The sequence below is a fragment of the Dendronephthya gigantea genome, unplaced genomic scaffold (genome assembly GCF_004324835.1).
Source record: "Dendronephthya gigantea isolate DGI-Jeju-01 unplaced genomic scaffold, DenGig_1.0 000033F, whole genome shotgun sequence".
Taxonomy (NCBI): domain Eukaryota; kingdom Metazoa; phylum Cnidaria; class Anthozoa; order Malacalcyonacea; family Nephtheidae; genus Dendronephthya; species Dendronephthya gigantea.
The window spans coordinates 766,618-791,278 of NW_021163043.1; the positions used below are offsets into that span (position 1 = coordinate 766,618).

General features: G+C 38.8%; 2 protein-coding genes across 2 annotated transcripts; both read right to left on the reverse strand.

The window, feature by feature from the left end:
• Positions 1-1,288: 1,288 nt before the first annotated feature.
• LOC114525118 (WEB family protein At4g27595, chloroplastic-like) lies at positions 1,289-9,048 on the reverse strand. The gene is made up of 7 exons (XM_028546325.1): positions 6,512-9,048; positions 5,990-6,207; positions 5,018-5,270; positions 4,526-4,651; positions 3,448-3,963; positions 2,649-2,984; positions 1,289-2,262 (listed from the first exon to the last, which is right to left on the reverse strand). Exons 1-7 carry the CDS (start codon positions 8,882-8,884, stop codon positions 1,348-1,350), a joined length of 4,737 nt encoding a protein of 1,578 aa, XP_028402126.1. The 5' UTR covers positions 8,885-9,048; the 3' UTR covers positions 1,289-1,347.
• A 2,442-nt stretch (positions 9,049-11,490) lies between these two features.
• On the reverse strand, positions 11,491-21,558 carry LOC114525119 (AP2-associated protein kinase 1-like). Its single transcript, XM_028546326.1, has 11 exons — positions 21,294-21,558; positions 20,086-20,204; positions 19,438-19,543; positions 18,266-18,408; positions 17,771-17,854; positions 16,902-16,939; positions 16,391-16,472; positions 16,141-16,273; positions 15,454-15,557; positions 15,083-15,156; positions 11,491-14,159 (listed from the first exon to the last, which is right to left on the reverse strand). Exons 1-11 carry the CDS (start codon positions 21,397-21,399, stop codon positions 12,926-12,928), a joined length of 2,223 nt encoding a protein of 740 aa, XP_028402127.1. The 5' UTR covers positions 21,400-21,558; the 3' UTR covers positions 11,491-12,925.
• Between the last annotated feature and the right edge of the window lie 3,103 nt (positions 21,559-24,661).

Here is a 24,661-nt window from a genome sequence, read left to right on the forward strand (position 1 = left end):
TTACATTTGATGGCCAACTGGATACAAAATAAAAATATTTAATTTTCCACTTTGTTTTTTATTCGTTTAGTTTTTGTACGAGTCCCTGGACTAAAATTCTCTTCGAATTTAAGTACATTTAAGGCTTTCACTTATATTTTCTCTTCCTTATCAGCTTATCAACGCAACAGGCGGTAGCGTTGTTACTATGACGATTAATGCAAAATAGCGTTGTTCATGCAATTAAAATGTGTTTATATTCAAGGAAGATGTTATTTATAAATAGCACAAAAGCATACACGCTATACAATGTTTAAGCCGGTTTTCCATTAGCGATATTTTTCGCGCGAAGCAACTTTATTCCTTTGGCTTTGTATTTGAGCAATTTGTTCCAGATGGTTGCAGTTGAGAGCTCTGAAACAAAAGTAAAATGTCGCTTCGCGCGAAAAATATCGCTTGTGGAAAACCGGCTTTAGACTTCTAAATAGACGTCTAAATCTATGCTTTTTCCATACGCATTCATAGTAACAAAGCATAAACAATAATTTTAAATACTTGGCTAATTTCAGCATTTTCGTCGACGAACTCGATTTTTGGTATAATTAAATTTATATATATAAACTGCGTTTGCTTCGTAGAAGGTTTTTAACAAGTTGTACTAAAATTCTTTATTAAAGCTTTTATTTCTGGCAAGAATTACAAGTTTCAAGCATATTTAATTGAAAATATAATAGCAAATGAATAAGACAAGCAAATTATCTTGTTAAATTTCAAATGCATGCAAGGCCATTATATCATGTTTACAATAATGTGAGCGTTTACTTGCGTTTTGGGCTGGCGGAACTTAAATATTTAATGTATGCTGAACAGGCTATACTACTTTTATTGAACATCTTTTTACTTGCAATTGCTTTACTTCTATTAAAACTGAAATTATTCTTTAAATGACTACAAATGACTATTATTGACCGCAATATATCTTAAAATACACCATAATAAATAGAATAAAAATACTTAACGTCAAAAAATTAGGTTGGAATGAAAATTATCGCACTCAATTTTAAAATAACTGTCAGTTAGTAATGAAGGGCTAATGTGTAAAGATTGAATTGTCTCCAATGAGCCGAAACACAAGCGCAATAAATTAGGCCTAAATAGGAAAAATACACTAAAGTAAGCTGGTCTATGTAAAGTTGAAGCTGGTTTGGCTGTTAACAGTTTCGATTTACCCGCGTTTACGGCAAATTATTGAAAGAAATTCATTCAGAAAGAGCTTCATTCAAACGCGTTGAGGTGAGTCTTTTGACAAGAGAAGACGTCAGTGCGATTTGACGTTTAAATATGCTACATTTGCCTAACTTATGCCTTTTAAAAGTAAATCATTTCCTCTTCGCCGTTCAAGCCCAGTTGTATGCTGGGACTGGATAATGACGTCATATTTCCGGTCACAGGACTGGAGGATGACGTCACGACTTCCTGGACGCTGGCTATTTCCTGAACTGGAGAACCGCGCGCAGAGAATTCTTCCACGAAAAATGACATCGCATCATTCTCGAGATCTTGGGCCACCTCTTTCGCAATATACGGACTAATTTGCTCGTCTGGGTTTAGATCAGTCTCTTCTGAAGAGAATCTCGACTGTGTGGTCAAAAACGGGTCGACTTCACTCAACTGATTTTCGGCCGGAGTATTCGATGCTTCACCGCTTGCTTCAAACTCGCCCTCATCGCCCAAGTTCAGGGAAACATCACCTTCGGGAGAATTCGGTGTATACTCGGAGGTATTGACATCAATATAGGGTATGGAAATCTCTGGTGTACTGCGGGATTTCATGTCGGAGCCAACATCCCCGTTGATACTAGGCGAGGACACCGACTTCGTGAACGACATCGGGCTATCATGGTCATCCGCTGACATATTTGAGTATGATCGCGGGCGACGTAGGTTGTAGGATCCAGGACTTAGCCGTGAATCGCTCGGCGAGAATGATGTGGAAGAGGAACGGTGAAGTGAAAATTTTCGAAGATCATTTGCAAGCTCTACCTCTAGCGTTGAAATCTTGTTTTGTGCTTGGTTTAATTTTGTATCAAGTCCTTCCATGCTCTGAGAGTTGCCCTTAACAGACGTTGTTATCTTCTGAAAAGTTGTATTGTACATTCCAGTAACAGGACTTGTCTTCTCCAGTTCTAAGGACTTGCTTCTCTTGAGGGAAGTTTGAAGTTCCGTCACTTTCGATTCCAAATCTTTTATTTCACGTTTCAATCTTTCATTTTCGCGTGTTATCTGCAAGTACAAACAACGATAAAAGAAATTCGCCATTTTTAAAAGAATGACAGAATGGCGATTCTCAAAAACGTAAATCGATTAAAATTTTTTTTGAAATTTTTAGTATGCCACATAAATTTATGAGAAGTTGCTTCTACTTATTTTGTTAACAAAGATTTCGAATGATCTGTGGTTTGTTAGTTGGCAGTCGAAGAATTACATTATAACAATTATAGCAATTTTGAAATATTAGAAAATAAATAGTTTAAGTTCCAATGGAAGGTACATATTTATTGCATAAGATCTAGGATCAGTCGTTGACAAAAATGTTTTTTAAACATTGATTTATTCGCCGTTTAAGCTGAACGCCTTTTGAACAACGGAACCCAGGGCAGACAAATTACCTTTTTCAATTCGTTCGTCTTGCTTGAAAACTTATCTTCCGTTTGATAAAGTCGCGACTGCATTTCAGCCACCTTGTCTTTTCCAGCCTTATAAGTGACTTCTTTTTTGGAAATCTCCAACTTCATCGCAAGCAACGCCTCCTCTGCGCTGGTTTTCTCCGCTCGGAGTTTCTCAATCAAAGTTTCTTGTTTTTCTGCGGCAGCTTTTAGACCATCGTAAAGCTTGCGTTGTTCTTCCACTTGGTTTTCTACAACTTCCAGTTCTTTCTCTTTTCTCGAAAACCGTTCGCTCATGCTTTGTAGATGGCCTTCGCTGCTCACACACTTGCCAGATAACTAAAAAAACAAAAAAACGTGTCATGTTGTTCGATACTTGATGTAAGTCTGATATACGAGCGATGTGAAAATCCAAACAAAACTATTACTTAATTAACTAAAAAATAGCGATATCATAGTGTTACTACTATGGTGTTACAACCATGGTGCTACTGCTAGTGTGCGACTGCTATGGTGTTACAACCATGGTGCTACTGCTATGGTACTACTACTCTTTCTTGGTGGTGCTACTACAATGGTGCTACTATCATGGTGTTACTACATACTCTGTGTTGCTGGTGCTATTACAATGGTGTTACTACTCTGTTGGTGGTGCTACGTTGAGTACCAAATACTATATGGTGCTACTCTGAGCACGAATTACTATAGTGATACTATAAGAAAAACTACAATTGTGTTGCTCTGAGTACCAACTACTATGGTGCTACTTGCATCGTGGATAACATGAAGTATCTCCGCTTACCTCTTCAACCCGCTTCTCCAATTCTTCCGCTCTCTGTTCTGTCGTCGTCAGCGCTTTTTCCAACTCATCTGATTCTTCGACGTATCGTTCGTTCGAGACTTTGAGATCTTCAATCTTCTGTTTCGCCAGGATATACGTCTGCTGCAAATGTTCGTTTTCCTCGACTAGTTCCACTTTGCGTTTCTCCAGACTCTTGATCCGTTCATTCGCGAGATCCATATCTGCGTGCAGATCGTTAACGTTCTCACGTTTCGCCTTAAGCGCGTTCTTCAGCTCTTGCGCGTGCTGCTCTGACGCGTCAAGTTCGTCTTCAAGCTCGGCAGTTCTGTTCAATAGCTGAATGTTTTCCTCTTCGAGTACTTCGAGTCGATCAAGAGCGCTCGCTCGTCCATTTCGACTCGAAGTGACTCTGCTGCCATCGAAGGAGTTGTCCAAAGGAGTGCTTTCGCCATCCGGCGCTTCATTTACAGCCAATAATTCATCCTTTTGTTTCACAGCTTCCTCGAGCTCCAGTATCTAAACAGAAAACCAAATTACAACTTTTGAAAGAAAATAAGGACCAAAAAAATTTTTGATAAGATCCTAGTACGAAGTTTTAGAAACTTGCTTGATTTATGTGATATTTTAGGGGCTGTTTACATGAGCCCGGTTACCCGAGATTCAACGAAGCGTGAGAGGACTTTGAGGTATTGAAATAAGTCTTTATGACACCAAACAAGCACATGCTATTGTTGTGGTGATTATACGACTGCGAGGATCGTGTTATCTGCTCATTTCAATACCTCAAAATCATCTCACGCTTCGTTGAATCTCGGGTAGCCGGGCTCATGGAAACAGCGCCTTAGTTGTAATTGCTATTGCATTTTTTTGTAGCTAGTTTGTAACGAATTGCCCATCTTAACTGGATTCAGTCCAGCTGATCTGGGTACAAAACTGATATCCATTTCCTTTTAACTCATTCTGGTTCTTTTGCGTTTAAAACTTTTAATTTTTTCTCAGAATTATTCATTTTTTAGTTAAAAAATTCTCCCAAATTTTAAGTAACAATTGAAGAAAAAAATTGCAGTTCGAACTTCACCTGTTTTCGCAATCTTTCAATTTCCTCTTCGCTTTTCTTAGTTTCTGCAGTCAATCCCTCCATTTCATCTTTGCATTCATCTTTCTCCGAGACGACGCTGTTAACCATCGCCTTCATCTCAACAACCTTTTTAAATAAATCTTAGTCAGTTTCAAATATACAACACCTAATCACCTCGATATGTCATAAATACACTATGTAAAATACACATAATGCACGTTTCTCAAGGCATTTCACCTCTGCGATAAGATATCAATGAAGATTCCGTGTATATCCGTGTATATTGGAGCCGTTTCCTAAAATATTTGTCTACATATAGAATCTTTGTAAATACATAAGTTTAATTGCTCCGAGGATGTTGTAAACAATGCAACGAAACGTTTGCTAATATTTTTTTACATTTTGTTATGTCTTGTTTGAAATTCATTTCCCGGGCTTTAATTTGCATTTTTAATATAAATTAGGATTACTTCAAAACAACTGCATCATTACCTTTTTCTCCAAATCCGCACTACTGCTTTCCAACCTGGCCACATCTTCCTCAAGGCCACGACATTTTGTTTCAGAAGCGGACAACGCGTGCGAAATCTTATCCTTTTCGTTCAACTCCGTGGCGTATTTCTCCTTCATGTGTCGGACTTGTTCCTCGGCATGAGAGTTTTGTTGCACGAAATCCTTGATCTTCGTTTGAAGTGCGATCACTTTCTTGTGAAGTTCTTCGATCTCCTCGTCCTTTTCACGACACCTGGCGTGGCACAAACATTCATTGACAAGAATCCACAGCGATTATCAACTTGCACAAAAAAATCCGAACGAAAGAAAGTGTTCCGTGTTTGTAAAAACTTATTCATTGAATGCAAATGGCATGGCTCTGTTAAGGAATCTGTGCCTGTGATACATAATTTAGGCGAGCCCAACTTGGACCAAATGACATATTTTTAAAAGTTATAACATGACTTGAGTTGAGGCACAGAAAAAAACGCTCAAGTTGTTCCCGGTTGATAAGAACAGGCCTCGACAATGTTGTGCTGCACCCCAAGAACAATGTTATCAACAATGTTGTTAAACCTTGTTACACTTAAAAATATTGCAACATGTTGTTGATAACATTGTTCATAGGATGCAACACAACATTGTTGAGGCCTGTTCTCATCAACTGGGAACAACTTGACCGTTTTTTGCTCTGGCATCAATTTCCTTAGAAGTCATGTTACCAGAATGTGATCAATATTATGGCAAACTCTGAAAGAAGTATGCTGAAGCTATTTAGACGATTGTTTGAACAAATTGCTTCTGTATAGTGTAGTGAATTTGTGATCGAGCTATAGTCTTCACAATGTGGATTAAAAACAAGAATGACCCTACAGCATGCTTGATGAGAGTAAATTTGACCACAGCGTAAATTTTTCTATAAATTTCTCCAAAGAACAAAATATGAGAGATATTGTGACAAAATCTCATTACCTATCTTTAAATCTGGACACTTTTCCCTCCAAGTCAGCCTCATCGGAGGACATTCTTCTCAGCGCTTTAATCTCCTGTTCTTTCTGTTCCCAGTCTTCTTTTAACTGCTCCGTTTCCTCCACCTTTGCTCGAAGTTTAATAACTTCTTGTTTCAATCTTTCCCTTTCAACCTCCACTGTACCTAATTGTTCCTCTTTTACACTCAAGTCCTCTGTAATCTGAAAAGATAGGATTGGAATCAATGGAGAGGTGGCTTATGGGGGAAGGATTCATATCAAATTAGATCCTTAAGGTGGTGTTACACTATGCAACTTTCCTTGCAACCTGCACTGCAATTCTACTCCTGAGGCATCTAAAGTTGACGAATACGAACATTTCGTACGATCTGTTAACGTTTTCTCAGCATTTCGAACACTTTTTACAAATTAACATCCCTTCAAATTATAATTGCATTGCAAGTTGCAAGGAAAATTGTCTAGTGTAACAGCACCTTAAGTTATATTATCGAAGAATATTATTTACCTGCTTCAAACGTGATATCTCTCGTTTCAATCTCTGAATTTCCTCATCCTGTTGCGCCAGCTCGTTTTTCAAAGAATCAGACCGCTGCGCTTCTTTCTTGGAATTAAATTCCTCTTTTTGGAATTTCTCGATTTCACCTCGTTGCGCCTTGTTTTCGCTCTCGAGTTCCACGATTCGCTCCAAGTAGATCTCAGTCTCCTTGCTAGGCGGCACGGCATCGCGCTGAAGAGTACTCAAATTTGATTGGCTCAGAGATCTTCCCGTTCCCAGGTTGCTTCGGGCGTTTCGCTCGACAGAGGAAACCCTAGCTTTAAGGAAGGCAATCTCCTTATCACTTCGTAACAGCTCCTTGAGGTCTTTATCCTGCTTCTTGTGCAACTCCGCTATCTCTAGCTCTATTTTTTTAAGCTGGTCATCTCGTTCCGCGACAATCCTTTTGTACGCTTTCAGATCAGACGAGACTCGCGTGCTCTTAACATCAAGATCATTGTAATTATCTGTAATTTGAATCAGCTCGTCCTTGAGAACTTCAGCGGACTTCTCCAAGTCGCCTTTGGTCAACATCAACTCTTCTTTCTCCTTCTGCAATTGAGCACATTTCTCCCTGGAAAGTTTAAGGTCGCTTTCAAGAGCAGTATAATTTTGAGTTAAGTCGTTCAATCCTTTCTCAGATGTCCCAAAGCTCTCTCTGATTTGAGTGATCTCATTAGCATGATCGACTTCGCGTTTTCGCAAAACGGACACTTCCTGCGTCAGAACTATCTTATCTTTTTCGTAACTTTCAATTTGAGACTTGAGATCGAGTTCTTGACTAATAAACCTTTCAATCTCCGTGGTAGTTTTCGATTCGTTGACTTTACTCTCTGTCAGGGACTGTTCCAAGATCTTAACCGAACTCTGGACCTCTTTAAGTTCACTCTTAAGACTCTCCACATAAACGGACGAATTTTCGGAGTCTCGTTTACACAATATAGCATCCTGCTGGGCCTCTCTGATATCTTTACCGAGTTTCTCGTTTTCGTGTTGTAACTTTTTACACTCGGACTCCTTAACCTTAAGTTCGCTATTCAAATGTTTAGCTTTCGACAAGAGTTCAAGTTTCTCGTGTTCCAAGCGATAGGTGACGTCTTTATGCGAAGCGAAGTTTTCCTCGTATTTTTTAACTTTCTTCCCCAGTTCTTTGATTTCTCTGTCGTTGTTATAGAGTCTCTGGTTCTTTTGCTCGCTCACCGATCGCTCTTTTCCGAGCTCGTCGCGGAACTTCGTCTTCAGCCGGCGGTTCTCGGATTTCACTGCTGCCAGCTCGCTTTGAAGATCGCTGACTCTCTGTCTGTTCGCGCCCAAAGTTGCCTGAAGTTTCTTCTGTTCTTGCGCCATCTCGTCTCGCTTTCTGTTGCAAGACTCGAGATCAGACAAAAGCGAACTGACTTCGCTTTGAAGGTTGTATTTCTCGATGGTAAGAAAACTAACTTCTCTTTCTTTCGACGTCGACTCTTTGAGGTAACCTTCAGCGAGCTGTTGTTGTCTTTGTAATCGGTTTTCCAGCAACATCTCACCGCTAGTAGCCCCACCACCGAGCGAAATGTTCTTAAACAGTTCTTTAACTTTTGCTTCGGATTTTTCCAGCTTCTCGCGACACATTGACAACTCGTTTTGAAGATTATCCGCTCGGAACCGGCATTCCTGTTCGGCCTTGTAGCTTGCATTCAATCTCGACATCAACTGATCCTTTTCGGAGCCATCGTACCACGACCGGTCCCGACCACTCTGCGACGAACTGCGAACGGCGCCCGATAGAACATTCGGACTTCCCGCAGGACATTCACGCTCGTGTTTTAGTAACTGCTGTTGTATTATTTCCACGGCGTCGGCTAAATTACGATTCTTTTCTTCAATAGTTTGAATGTACGAAAGAATGGGTCCGCGAACGTTTTTCTCTAATGAATTAACCTGTTCGTGTACGCGTGCGAGATCCGCGCGGGCTACGCCAGATTTCTCGCGAGGCATAGCAAATTTCGCGCGTGACGTGCCGGATTTCCCGTGGGAAGAAGAACTTCCACGCGAGGTCGAGTAGAAATGATGTTTGACTGAACTACCACCGCCTATGCCATAACCCTCGGAGTCCACGTGCGAATACGGAGAATTTATCGACTCCCACGGATCGTCTCGTACTCCCGAATAGGTATCGTCACGTTCCGAACCTTTTCCGATCGTGATGTCATGTTCGTAACGCCAGCATCCTTGACAAACCGCGCTGTCTCGGCAAAATCCCGGTGTAAAACCGTTGATACAACGCAAACGGCTTACGGTCTCTTTCGCTTTCTCAAGTTCGTCATGGATAAGTTGGCTGTCAGAGGACAGTATTCCCGACATCAATGAAAATCGCTTTTAAAGCTTTAGAAATACGAGAACGGTTTTTTCCCGCGTATAATTACTACAATTGACAGCTTCCTAATCCAAAAATATCCAGAGATTTCGGAAGGAAAATTTCATGCAACTGTAATGAAATCTTCACGACTTTCGCACGAATTTCCCACTGTGAAAAAAATATCAACAGTTTGTTGTCCAGCGTTCAGATTCGAGCAGTTTTTGACAGCTTTATAAAACTTTATTCCAAAGTTCACAAATTCTTTCAACAATTCAAGACGCAGCAAACTAGAAAATACACTATGTGGCAAAATGTATAATCCACCAACAAACCAAAAGTTGAATCCAAAGCGAAGATGAATACCTTCGTTAGCGGTAGATAAACATTATTATCCAAGTCCAACCAATGCAATTTATCACGAGTCCATCGTAAGTAATATTCCAATTCAAGGTCGAGAAAATATGAAGGAGGTGTATTCTTTAACAAATATTGATGTTGTATTTGACAAGAAACGCAAAGCAAAGGAAAATTGTTGTATTGAGTATTTTCTATATTTTATGCAGCAAAATTCAAATGAATTTAGGCTTCGCGTTTATTACCTGCTGGTTGGGTTCTCCCAGGGATGCTCATTGGTTGGATTTTGTCACATGTAGCAGGTCGTTCCGCCCCACTGGGCTGCGTTAAAAACTGGAGTGAGAAATAATCTCTAAAGAGTAAAGCCAGAAATGGAAGAGAATGTGGTCTAGTGCCAGTAATTTTCCATCGTTCGCGAACTCGAGTTGCAAGCAATGATTGAAAATTAAATTTTATTAAAAATTAAAATGCATAAAATTGTGCTAACAATCTTTTCTTTCTAGAAGTAAAGTAGGTATTTTAGTGATTAATAATATTTTAATATTTCTCTTTCAAATACCTCCACTCCCTACAGATAATTTGGAAAATGGCGTGCATATGTGTGAATTTGCAAGGGCAATTTAGAATTATGCGAACTACTAAACTAAGGAGTTTGCGAATTTCTACAACTACCAACATGATTGTTTCCACAAACTATTAAATACATATTGAAACCAAACGCGAAAAGTTGGTCAAATAGAGTTTCATTTCATATTGCTCTTGAAAATATTTATATCACAAACGCACAGGAATATTTTACAGACGTGCTTTCAGTCTACACCACCCGGAAAATATCTTAAACAAGACGCCCGGTAGGCGTTAACTCGGGCTATGTAGCCGGTAAGTACACTGCACTGAAACTGAGCTATATTGATACAGCTGTAAATACGCGACTGTCCGCGCGAAAGAATGAGCCTGCGACACGAAAAAAAATAATAGTCGCGAAACCTAGACTCGGGTACCACAGGGTAGCCCGAGTAATAATACGGGGGTGGAATCATAGAACTGCCTGATAACTGTGACAGTTGTCAATATTGTTCAATCTAGTGAACTCTCTGTGAAGTGAAACGATAACTCGGTCGCCATCTTTGAAGTCAATTTTTCCAGTTGATATAAAGGTCTGTTCACACAATTTTGTTGGGTCCAATTCACTTTTGACGTATGGAATGAAGTCATTTATTGATAAAGCAGCACTGCGTTGGTTTAGGTTGATTTGCTGCCCACATAAATTACAAGACAACAGACTATAAAACATCCATCAGAAGTGAATTGGATCCAACAACGATGCCAACGATTTGTAACAATTAAAATATTAAGTATTGAAAAGTTGCAAAACATCGTTAAACCCGGGGCTGATCAACTGGGAACAGCTTAACTACGTGTTCTTGACCACTAAATTGCCCTCCGTATTAGAAATGGCGTTGATTTCAACTGGCAGTGCCTTTTCAGAATCAGTTCTGTTAATAATTTTTTGCTTCATATTTTGCATGATATAATACTGAATGTGTAGAAATAAGCAGGTTAAACCTTTCACGTGCATGTACGTACGTGAAAATATTTAACAGGGGAAACTGGCCTTTGGCAGACGAATTTGATAAAAAAAAAGGCGAGAGAAACTTTGTAACAATGCACACAATCATGTTGAGAAAATCACAATTAGGTTCACATTTAAATCACTTATTACAAGCCCTGCTAACTATATAAATACACCATAATTTTACAAAATTTACATCTTTAGATCAGCCAACATGACCGAGAGCCCTATTTAATGATTAACTGTTCTCGCCAGAAATTTATCTCAGCATTTAGGCAAGTCCAGCGCTCATATTTCTCACTTACAGGCTTTCGTTTGAACAAAAACAAATTTTTCATTCCCAAGTGTTTAAAACAGGAATTTCGTGCAATGGCGTCGCCAGACCACTGATCTAGTAAGACACTGGATGGAGCAACTATAAAAAACTTTTCCAGTAGACAAATTTGCGAAATATATTAAGAGAAACATTCTCCGAAAATCGACGTCTTGTGAAGTCAAGATGCGAGTTGCATAAAACAACGGTGTCGGTGACCTATTACGAGCCTGGAATCAACGCATGACTTAGAGATTAATTTAGTACCAGACACAAATTATCACGCTGTTATACTATGCAATTTTCTTTGCATCTTGCAATGCGATTATAATTTTGAGGGATGTTAATTAGTAAAGAGTGTTCAAATGCTAAGAAAACGTTAGCAGATTGTAAGAAATGTTCGTATTTGACAACTTTAGATATCTCAGGAGTAGAATCGAATTGCAAGTTGCAAGGAAAGTTGCATAGTGTAACATTCCTGGAGTTTCAGTGATGTATTAATTCTTTTTCATTGGGGATCCGGAAGTTCACTAATTCTGACTTTGTTTTTGATAAGTATAGTTGTGCATCCAGTGTATTGTCGGATCAGGGAACTGAGGAGACGTAATGAGGACTATAACTTGAAATTCTGTCAAAATACTTGCAAACGCTGTACAGGATAATTTCAAATAAATAAAAAATATTTATTTGCAAAATATCAGTTGTTGAAAAAATTACACGAGCCTGGATATCCCGTGCAGGGGGTCTCTCCCAGTCCCCAATCTGGCGACGCTGTCGGTATTTTGTATTAAAAATGAAAGTGATCGAATCTTGCTATTTAAAAGCTATCGTGGTTATCTTTAGTGTTGGTAAGCGGCAGGGTTTCCACAACTTATTTGCATATGACTGTCCTCGTAGGGGGATGACAATGACAAGAGAGAAACAGAGAACGTTTGAAAAGAATAATGCATAGAATTTTCTTTTCACACAGATCCCTCGTTCCTTTACGGTTGTCATTTTGACGGAAATTTTTCTTCATTGTGGAAACACTGCTAAGCAGAGAATATGGTGACGTGAATGTTGTCATAACGACATGAAGTTTACGAGCCGCATTTGGACTAAAGGTACGTTCACACATAATCTAGTCTAGTGGTGCACCTTGGGGAAAAGGGGTTATTCTACCCCTGAATAGGTTTCCGAGGCCACAGCGGCAAAACATATAGAAGATTTGAAAGGTGGACAAACTTAATAAATAACTTTTCCGTTGCGCTACATATTAAAATCTAGTAACTCTTCTCTATGGGATCACAAAATTAGAAAAATCTATGAAAACCTAATCCTATCCCCCCCTCCAAAAAAAGGCGACCGCATTTGCCGGACTTTGAACATCAAAATGTTTAGTTCTTTGGCCGCCCGTTATCCAAACTGGGGTCACATTAAAACTTATTTAATCTTGCTGCGACTAAGAGGCGGTTTTCATCTTTTGATTGATACAAACGAGTCGGTAAGTTATAAATGTTCATGCAAGATACAATACAAACAGAGCCTCTGTAACTAATTCCCTCGTTCACATGCACCAAAAGAAGAAATTCACAAGAAAATCACAGGAATAATTGCAAGTGTAAAAGATCCTAAGGAAGATTCTGACATCACCAATTTAAAGATTTTCGCTCTTTCTTCATGTTAAATGACGAAAACTAGTCAAAATAGTATCGTCTTGCTGTTGTTTTCTTCGAAAATTTCACTAACATGCATCCGAATAAGGCCAGAACCACATGTGCAAAAACCACAGAGATGTAAACGTACCCTAACCTATTTTACTGTGCATTACCTTCGCGCCTGAGTAGGAACATTTGGCAGCACCCTGCGGGCGTCACCGCTAGATTGTTCTTTATTTTTTCTTGCCTGCCTGCGGGCTAATTTCGCTGCATCTTTCTGCTTAAAAGGCACTGCTCCGAATGGGTCTCTTCCCGGGCTGACAGGTTGTGCGGGCGTCGCCTTGACAACCGGAGTGGCCCTCGCTGGTTTTCGGAATGGCGCCGAATCGAATACACCAGAATTGTCATTAGTATGCCCGGGCTGTGCAAGGGTCGGTTCGTAAAATATCGTACTACGATCGAAATGTGTCGTCATCTCGTCTACGTCACAACCGGCGTTCACAGGCCCGTCTGCGAACGATTCGTTTTTCCCTGGACCGCTAAAAATACCGTCGACATTCTGCCGCACTATTGGTCGCGACATGACGACGTCCTCATCGCAATCAGAGGAACGACGAGAAGAATCACTCGCATACGGTGAGGCATTAGAAGTCCGCTGGACGCTAAGTGCACTGGTGTTCGAAGGATGTTGCGCATATTGCGCACGCATGCTACCGCTGACAAACTGCGGCGGATACGTGTGTTCTGTGCTGCGCTGAGCACACTGATTTGCAGGCTCGACTATTGCGGAACCCTGCTGAACATTCCGGACAGTGGGCTCACCGAATCGTGCGGAACTCTGCTGATCATGTTGCATCGTGGGCTCACGCAAACTAGCAAAATCGTCGTCAGTGGTTTCCGTATTTAAAACAAAATCGTTGCTGAAAGGATTCCATTTTGGAAAGTTCGGGGTCGGTTCTTGCCTATGCGTAACCTGAACAGTGTTTATTTGTGGCACAGGGCGAACTAAATTCGGAGACCCGCCGCCTTGACTGGCTGTTATGTAGTTTTTCACAAAGACCGGATCTGACCGCGAACGCACATGCGTAAACTCGCGATCAACGAACCTCCTTCCGACCGGAGAAGGGTCCCTGCTTGGTCGTTCGCCGAACGGGTTTAAGTACGCAGGCTGATTCGCTGGGAGACTGTTTTGGGTGTTGGGATGTCGGACAACATGTGCTTGTACGTTTGTTTTTTGAGGCGACGTATCGTTATAGCGGTAGGCCTGGGCCTGCTGTAGGAGGGTGGCAGACTCTGCAGTTGGAGGGGCGGCGGGGGTATTCGCAGCAGGAGGTGCACCCCCTGCCCCTGCTCGTGGTCGATCTCTAGGTATCAAGGAAGTTGATACTGGTTCATGAACCGATCTAGAGTAAAACCAATACGACTTTCAATAGAGTGATCGAAAGACACCAATATGGGTAGCCATACAGGCAGGGGCGCAACTAGAACGATAATTGGGGGGGGGGGGTGAATATTCATATATTCAGTTCTGCCCGACGAATTTCTATTGTAAGCTATTGCACTTACAAAAAGAAATCCGTAGGGCAGAACTGGATATATGAATATTCACCCCCTCAATTATCGTTCTATTTACGCCACTGCATACAGGGTAGCCATTTTATGGTAAAACAAAAAACTTTTACAGAAAAACTTTTACAAAAACATTACCAGGCGTACAATAGCATAGCGTTTGAAACCCAAAATACAGACTGAAGAAATAATTTATTTGTGATGGAAATATCACAAATCGCATAGCAGCGTTGTATTTTCGCTCTAAATACGTCGAGGTCTGCGGATTTTTTGCATCAAAAAAGCGGTAGCAGTTTGCAGAATTTTCTAAACCATGAACAATTTTTTGTCCTGGTTTCACAATTAGTGAATTACCATTTCCCGTAATTTTTTCGTGGAAACATAATTTGCAAGAACCGCCAATGTTGTTGATAAAAAATAATCGCATCATATTTCATCTAATGCGGCACATTTCGTCTCATTTCCTTCTATATAGCTATCTTGGGATACCCTAGATCGCCGCTCTATTGAGACTGGGATTGAAACGAGCTCTTTCAATTATAGTCATTTTTTAGATAGCGACTTAACGTTTGTCTTGGACAACGCATAGTTTTCAATTCGAATTCAGAATTGAATGGCATATAGGTGCAACGATGACTGTTTCGAAAAACATGATCTTAACAGCATAATGATTCACATTCATCATAATAAGCAAAGATCTTCAACCGAAAGGTTTCATCGCCGACACGAAACACGTTAAAAAGCGTGGGAAACTTACCTTGGGACTTTTGACTTGCCTGGTGTCGATAATTTACTGTTGTCGTCCGGAAGCTGCTTTGGTACCGAAGAACTCTGAAATTTAGAGCAAAAAATATCTCGGATTTATGGTGTCCTAGGGACTGTATACATGACCCCGGTTACCCCAGATATACCCTATATTTCCCGCATTGTACACCACAACGCTGTAAAACTTTGCAATCTTACTAATGTAGTCACTAAACGTTTTGCAAAAATAGAATATTTTGCTTCAAAAGATGAGAATTCATTTTGGTCTAGATAACATGCAAATTGTCTACTGTCTAGTTGAAGATTTTGCATAGCATCTTAGCTACTTATTACCTTTGACAGACACCATGCGCTTCAACTAACCTGAGGGTTATGAACGGGACACGTCATTTTTCGAAGTTGAAATGCGACTGATGACACCTGATATATATCAGGCCGGACATCAGGGTCCGGCTCTAGGATATACCCTGAAAATCACAAAGAAAGAATAAATTAGTAAAATGACAGTTTCTTATGTGTAAGCTCCAAACATCATCGAATTACCCGGCTAGATAGTTAAGCAGTAGCAAACGGTATTAGTAATTATTCAAAATAATTCACAGCCTCTGATTGGTTAATAGCCATGTGTGAATCGTCATGTCCAAAGTGTGACGTCATAACGTGTGATATGACTTGTCAATAACAATGTTCACCTCATTCAATAATTGTTAAATATTATTGTTATATAGGTGCTGTGTATTTTAAATGTGATTGGTTCATTCGTAGTCACATGACTTTAAATAAATGCAATGTCTCCCGCCAGGGAAACAAGTGAAAAATTGTTGCCCGCATATTGTCATAACAAAGTTTTTTGAAATGAAATTGTTGTGTAACATGTATGTTTTTGTTTCTATATAAATAAACACTTAATGTTCGCTACACCTCGTCTTCGTCTCGGGAAACATTCAGACTCTTGAGAAAACAAAACTCACTATTTCCCTCGAGAGCATATACATTAAGTGTATAATATCAGTTCGAATAGTCAGACTTCAAAATCAAGAAGCAACTTACGTATAAGATTATGCATATCCTTGGAATATCTCGAGTTGTCTGGAATAGTGAACTGACCGTTTTGAATGGCAAGAACGCTCTCGCCAAACGGTACGGTAAAGAAACACAACTTGTACAGCAGACAGCCTAATGCCTGGAAGTAGAAAGTTTGACATTTTTATTTCAGTGCATTCAAATGGCACCACAATTCAGTGTCATCGAAGTGGAGGAGAGACGGTGAAAGACGGAAATTTTTTAATAAATTAGTTACCCATATGTCTGACTTTGTGTAAATAATCTTTCCGCTGTAAAGGTCCACCATTTCGGGTGCTCGATACGAGAGAGTTGTGAATCTAAGAAAATATAACGTAAATTCATTTCGCATTGGACCAGCATCCATTTCAACCTGCGAGGAATAATGTCTAAGCCGGGCAAATAATTGCTCAGTTTAGCCGGCAAAATACACTTAACATTTTGTAATAGAACATTTTGATTTGAAAACCCAGGAGTCAATATGAACCCACAAGTTATCTTAATTCCTGTACCGATCTCTGCCTTCCCTCTGACAATCCAGACTCTTAACAATTATATCATTTGGAAATAAAGACCCGATAAAATCTGGTATTTTCAAAAAGCCGAGGTAAGTTCAGAGATTAACCTATTAACTCAATTTATTGAAATCCAATTTAAAGTTTTTACACCGTAGCAGTAGCTATTTCACAATATACCAAACTAGAATTGCTGTGCATTTCACACGCAAAAAAATTAATGTCAAAAATCACCTTTGGATTTCGTCTTCTATTTCAGATAATTTGCCCTCCTAAAGAAAAAAATAAGCGTTTTTATTGAGGACAGTTAGCTTTACAGCTAAATAGGCTTCCAAAAAATATTTTAAACAATTCTTTATGCTTGAAATATCCTAACTTTCTTGCAGAAATCAATTAATATTTTGCGGTGCTTCACTCGATGTATACATAGGATTTTAGGATCTATTAAACAGGACCCGTCTGGCCGTTTTTACCATATAAAGTTAAGCGCTTGTAGTTTTTACATTTTTACACTATCAATGGTTGTATATTACTGCTATTCACTATTCAGGAATACTCAAAAAAGACTACAAATTGATTAGCATCAAATGTGGTATAACAACTGCCTAAATAGACAAAACACTTCTTGACGTTTCGACCAGAGGGCCTTCGTCAAGAGAGTTAGTATAGTCTTACTAAGGCTTACTAACTAAGAGAGTTAGTATAGTCTTACTAACTCTCCTGACGAAGGTCCTCAGGTCGAAACGTCGAGAAGTGTTTTGTCTATTTAGTCAGTTGTTATATCACATTTGATGCTAAGTTGTTTGAAGACGCTGCCACGTTGCTCCTTGGTTATATTGGAACTTATCTACAAATTGATTAGTCGATGAAACAGACAACTTCCTGTTTCATTGACCAATCGGAATTGCTAAAAATATAGAGAAATTCCGATTGTAGAGGTTTAAAGGGTCTTAATTTCGAGTGGAATTATACAAACTTCAAATTCAAGCCAGGAACAGTTGATGGAAAAATGAGTCAACTATAGGTCCTCCGGCAGGAATCGAACCTACGCTTTTGCGATGCCGGTGCAATGCTCTTGATAATACAAATGAACGTGACATTACCTTCGGGTCTATTGGTGTCGTCGAAGCACTGCCGTAATCACAAAGAACAAAATCTCCTTTTGAATTTCGCAAAATGTTTTCAACCTGGCAAAGTGAAACACTCAAAGCTTTAGCAAATAAACTAATAAAGGTATAGTAAACATCACGATTACACCAAGACTCTATTTAACCATATATCAAAATATTGAAACAAATATACAGTGGGGGTCAAAAGTCTGAGTCCAGTCAATATGATTTTGAATTTAATTTATATGCAATACATTGTCACTCAACACAGCACTATAAGTGCATACAATCGGTATTTACATGAACGTTAGAATTCGTTATATGATTTAGGTCAAGTTAACATCATTCTAATATTTTGTATGTCCTCCTCTTGCTTTTAAAACAGCTTTAACTCTATTTGGCATAGAGTGAACAAGTTTGTTTAGCACTGCTGGCTCAAGGTTATTCCAGTATGTATAGGAAGTTTTTGAGTTCATCCATTAAGATTACCTTCAAATCTCGATGCACAACTGGTGGCTCGGAATGGTGGAGGGTTGCGACAGCCTCGCAGACATCCGTGAATATCCTTAGGATAATATTTTCACCCAAACCAGTGTTCAGGTTATCATTCATAAGTTGAATTACATGACCATCTAAAATGATGAACAAAAGAACAATACAGCAATGTTTCATCACTTCAAATGCAGTTTTACCTTAATTCAAGGACACATACAGTATCTATGATGCACCTCAGTTATCAAAGTTATTGCAAACAGTTTTCCTATACTAAAGCCCCATTTTACACTACCCTCAATTTAAAATCAGACTTGGTATGGATGAAATTGGTATGGATGAAATTTGGAACTTCATCTATTTAGATAGTTTCAGTAAAGGCAAATCTTGGTATGGTACTTGATGTTGCGACTTGTGATGGTGCTACTCTGAGTTACCACATGAGCAACATAAAAATGAGCTTGATGGTGATTCCATCACATATGTGACAACACAATAATGTTTTTGCCATTTTCTTTATTTGCTATCTTTATTCTCTTTGCCATTTCAAAGCTCAATCAAGTCCATTCAATATCTGTCTCAAAGTTATTATGATTGTGCATATGACTCAGGTGAATCGATATTGTGGTGAGCGCAGATCATCTGAGCAGGGTATTATTTTAGAAATCGTTAGTGGGGGGATACGAACAGAATGCTTTAACTAGAAATTGGTAATTTAAAATGTGGGAACTGTGCTGTGCTGTTTGTGTATTTTTGAGTCTCTACGACTTGATTTCCTGCATTATGGGGGACACTTTCTGAGGAATCCATCCCAACAGAATGAAGTTTGTTAAGAGAAGGTCATTACTTTTCTTTGAATATGGTTATTTTGTAAATATTTACACTCAAAAGGGAACTTTACTGGTGGTGCAAAGCTGCCCTGGGGTAAGAGGGGCTTCTGCTCAGTTATATAGTTAAAAAGGCTTTGTATCTAAGTTACCAAATATCATACAACAAGCATTTGAATCATTTGCCCACCCATGTCCCCTTTCTGTTATTGAAATTGTTTAAATGAAACAGCCCCACCACTGAAGAATGTTGAAAAAACACACATGCAGAATACCATGCCAAAAGTGGGTTAACATTTTGAGATAAACACATCTATGAATATTAGTAAACGAAAATCCTACCTCGGCAATATTCCATCAGGATAAGCAACTCAAAGATGCCTGAGTTCACTTCAGTGACAGATGAATCAACGTATGTAATGATATTCTTGTGACATGACAACTTTTTCTAAAATAAAACAGAAATAATTGAATGTTATTGTCTATTATTATACATTATAGTAGTAAAAGCAGTTTGATTGGCTAATAGTTGACAGATAAATCGCACAATCACACAAAATTCAGTTATCTGCTAGCAGATAATCTGCAAGTGAGCCTGCGGTGGTTAACAAGCGGTATTCATTTGAATGTATTTATTTATTAATAATTGATGTATTTTTGGATGTTGCTATTAAATAAGGTTTTTCATTCGTCAATACTATGTTCACTATTCTTCAAATATATAATAAAACAATTGTTGAATTCTGTTTTTGTGATATATGCAAAGTTGTCAAGGTCTCGGTAAGCGTTATCATGCAGCCTTCTCCCTAGCCACGGATGATAACGTTTACCTCGACCTTGATACCTCTGCATATCACAAAAACCCCATCCAATAATTGTTTATTATGTTTACACAACTGGTTCACCAATGCTTGAACTTTTCTCAGTGAACTTGCCACAATGGGAGATAACCTAACATAAACTTGAGATAAGAATTAAATTTTCACGAACCATTATTGAGATTTCCAGCTTTCCAATGGCAAGGTCTTTTCTATTGTTTACTGAAATTCTTTTCAGTGCGTAGTGGCTGCCATTGCTTGCTCTGACAAGGAACACCAGCGAAAACCCACCTATAGCATGTCGCAAGAAAACAACCTGTTTACTTGCGGTAAGCAAGAGCGCAAGTAGAAAATGCAACTAAGTTTGTGCGTTTTAGTATATATTATGTTCAACTCAGAATATTTCACTTGTCTGTGAGGAAATACTGTCGGTTAAAAGGCTGATACAAATGTCCTTAAGACCATGGCATATGTTGAATGATTCTGAAAATCTGGTGACAAATATGCCTACATTTGTTCGACATGTTGAAATTTCTAATTTGAAAAGCCCATCTGAATTGTTATAACAGACTGTTTAATGTTTTATTGTCGGTTTAAAACTTAAATTGTAAAAAATTTGTGGCCATAAACACGATTATGGGTTTCAAGCATTTTGTAATCTTCAGCAAGACATGTCATATATATCCCTTGCTAACTTTTAGCTGGAAATACAATGTGACCGTAAAAATACAATGAAAAGTAGCCTACTTTGGTGTTGAATTCTGCCCAATAACAGAGCAATTTTACTTGTCAGTCAAAGGACTTGTTAAAATAATTGCACTTTAATTAATTAGTAATAGCTCTGGTAAGTTTATCTCAGCAGGCAGGATAACAAATTTGAAAACAGCGATTGGGATTAATGAGATCACATACACCACACAGCAAATGTATAGCCTGCTCATGTGAACCAAAGTTCGATCTAATTTATGAAGTAAAGGTTTCCAAATTGATTTCACTGTCACACGAGCTGATGATATTTTGAAACAAAGAGTTTGGGGTCTGTACAGTACTAAAATTTGAATATATGCATTAACAACACATTTACACACAAAATTCATCAAACAAAACTATAGCACTGTCCATCGCGGTATTTTCGAGTAGGATATCGATTATAACACGTCCACAGATGGATTTCGTTCGTAGCCAACAAAATTAGAACAATTTAAAGCATTAATTTCAACTTGCCATTCTAATATAGATCAACAATTCACAATATACTTTAAAAACATCAATATACCCAAGCGATCGGTAACGATATATTGTGCTTAAAAGATAACTAGGTAATGTAGCACACGTATATCGAAATATGAGAGAAAACTGACAAGGAAATCAAGCACATACCTTCGGCAATCTGGTCTTCAACGATACACTCGACTCGTCCAAAGCGGTACGTCTTGCCAACATACGGACTTGTTGGCCCCGATAAATTTTGTAAAAACCGTTTCATTTCTGCTTAAATACTGAGCTAAAGACTCATAAATGAATACCCTGGTTAAAAGCGACGAATCGAGACCTTCTAGGTCGAGAATATGGTCATTTTGACGGATTTTCTAACTCGAAATTAAAAACTTTACTAAAAGAGTTAAAAGGAAGAATCTGAGCACTTTCGTAATACTTGGTACCAGCCCACCAGGATTCCGTCCGCGCTTCAATCCCATGTTTTTATGGAGGTCAGTTGTTATGCAGCAGAGGGGCGACCTAATAAAATTGTATGAGGGGGGGAGGGAAGGGCTGCATGCCCCTAGACTGGAAAGAATTCGTGATAGGCTTGGGAATTTGTACCCGAAATTCGCACAAACTTGCTAAAATCGGTGAAATATCGTTGATATTCGAGAGACAAATCTTGCTGCAGTCAGCTCCCCGCCCCCCCACGTGCACTCCCCTACAAAATTTGCGATCTATAAGTCCATGTCACGACAACTAACTTGTTCATGGCTTGTGAACAGATTGGCAAAAAAGTATTTACCCTCGATTTCAGCTTGCTTTTGAAAAAAAGTATTTCTGTGTTAAGCCCCGTTTACACTGCACTAGATTAATTAGTACGGCACGGCTAAAATTGGTACGGGGTACCCGTGCACATTTTAGCTGTCCCCGGCCTTTGTTTTGGTAGCTTGGGCACTAATAAGATTGAGCACGGGTACCTCATCTTTTGTTTCCTCTGTTTTCTTGAGGGTAATAATGATCCAGCTAAATTATTTAGCCAATCTGGCAACCCTGGTTCTTGGTGTAATTATCTCAAAGGTGATATTTCGCCAAGGTGATATCACACCAGAAAACTTTCACACTCATTGACTGCGCGTTACATGCTGCGAACGTTAACAACCACAGATATAGAAAATTAGAAACTTCAACAACTGAGTGAAATATGTAATAAAATCGTTAACGGTTTACAAATTATTACAAATCTATACAAATTACAATAAATGCTGGCAACAGCCTATGATTAAATATCAAGCAGATATGTACTTGTGTGCACCAGACACTTTCTAAGTCATAATATCCTATTTCAACACTTGATATTAGTTCACTTGATAAAATTCAGCAACTGAGTGAAATATGTAATAAAACGGTTAACCGTTAACGATTTACAAATGACTACAAATCTATACAAATTACAATAATGCTGGCTGTAGTGTCTAGCCATTCGAACAAGACACAGATGCACACGGATTCAAACACTGAGCAGTTGTATTATAAAATGCCTCTTATTTATATACATCCAAGATTGCATATCTAATTATACCTAATTAACATCACACTGGCAATAGCCAATGATTAAATATTAAACATATATGTACCTGTGTGCACCAGGCACTTTCTTCAAGGCCCCATTTCACACTTTGCCGGCTTCTTTTCGGGGTGGGTCAAATTTTGCCGCTTTTAAAAGGCAGTAAAACAATTCAATGTCAGATATCGAAATAAATATACTAAATCTATCAAACTATAGTAAGCATTTGCTACAAGCCTACTAACCACTTCCCCTTAAAGGCAAACAAAGATATCCGTGACAAGTGAACCCGGTATTGTGCTTAAATGGGGCCAGTTTTCCTCTTTAACCGTATGTTTGTTTCAAAGTGATAATATGAGTGGACAGGAAAGAATGAGATACGCTACAAGGTCTTTTTAACGCCTGTTTTAAACATCGTGCTTCTCAAGTGTCAAACGCATTAAAAACCAAAACACGACTTTTGAAACACGCCTAAGACATATTGTTGTGTTGTTTCGTGACCTTCTTTTTCATGAACATCAGATGTCATTATCATAATATTATTCACATTTCACGCAAGTTTTTACAATTTTCCCGCTCGAGACTTTTTAAAAATATCTTCCTTCCCAGCTAAAAAAGGTCCTTGTAATGTAAATACTTCTTGTATTTCTGATATTTTTCTTTTTCATCAGCATCAGACGTTTTGACTATAATACAGTTACTATTAATTACTATAATTACTATCATTATTTCATAACCAGCACAATTACCATCAGCACCATCGTAGAGACCAGCACCATCACCAATATCATGGATGTGAACTATCACCACCAACATGACTATACAATCACCCCTACTATAATGAACATCTCAAACAACACCATTGGCATCAGTGACAATGTTTAAAGACTTGTTTCTTGCAGATGTATTGAAGATATCATCTTTGTTTTGTTTAACAAACTGTAACCCCAGTTAGGGAGGCAAGGGAGTGCTATCACTTGCCCAAGGTGAACTCCCAGACAAACGGAGGGAAGGAGGTGTCTTACTTCTCCATTCTAGACCAGCTCCAAGCAAAGTCTAGCCGCTTCCCCAAAACAATGTTCTTGATGATAGTTTTTCATGTTATTGTTCACTGAGTCCATTAAGAAATATCCTAACCGAAAAATCAATTCCAAAACATCTGTCGTTCATAACTAAGTCTTTATCAACTAAGTCTTCTACTATTGGTTTTCGTCCTCGTGTGAACGGGTTCATTTCAGTTATTTTTAAGAACAAAGATATTCGCATTTTATTTCCGCGAGACGATTTTATTCAGAAGAATTGCTACACGCGCAATTTTGTCCCACGAAGCAACCGCACTTCGCTTAATATCGTCCAACAAAGGATTTGATGGAATAGACAGTCGAAGAAACACCATATCGCCTTTTTTGTCAGGGAGAGCCAGCATGTCCTCTTTTGGGGAAAGTTGAATTGTTTGGCTTGACATAAAACTCCCGAAGTATGGTTGATAGGAAGTATTGAGAATAGCGCCAGAGTCCATGTCAAAAAATGCTATCAGGTGATTAGATAAAGTTAATACAATTCTAGTCTTGTGAATACAAAATGACCTCAAATAAGAAATGCGCTGGAATGCGAGAATTATATTTTGAGAATCACCAGTGTCCAGATCAATTATCTGACTCTTAGTGTCTTCCATGACTATTGCGACTTTGGAATCATTGCTGAAAATTACGACAGCTGATTCCTGGTTAAATCTTAAACGATCACGGAGATAAAAGACTTCATACGAAGTTGGGTTTTCGGTATTTCTTTTCCAAATATAACATTTATTCTTATTACAACCAGAGATAAAGCCACCACCAGGCGAGATTTCCACTTCCATCTCAGGCCCAATTCCAGGCAAATTGACCATTACAGGACCATGAGCATTTCTGACATCGAAAACTTTCACGGGTTCAAAGCATCCGAGACCAAAGCAGACAAAGCCTTCAGAAAAACCAAC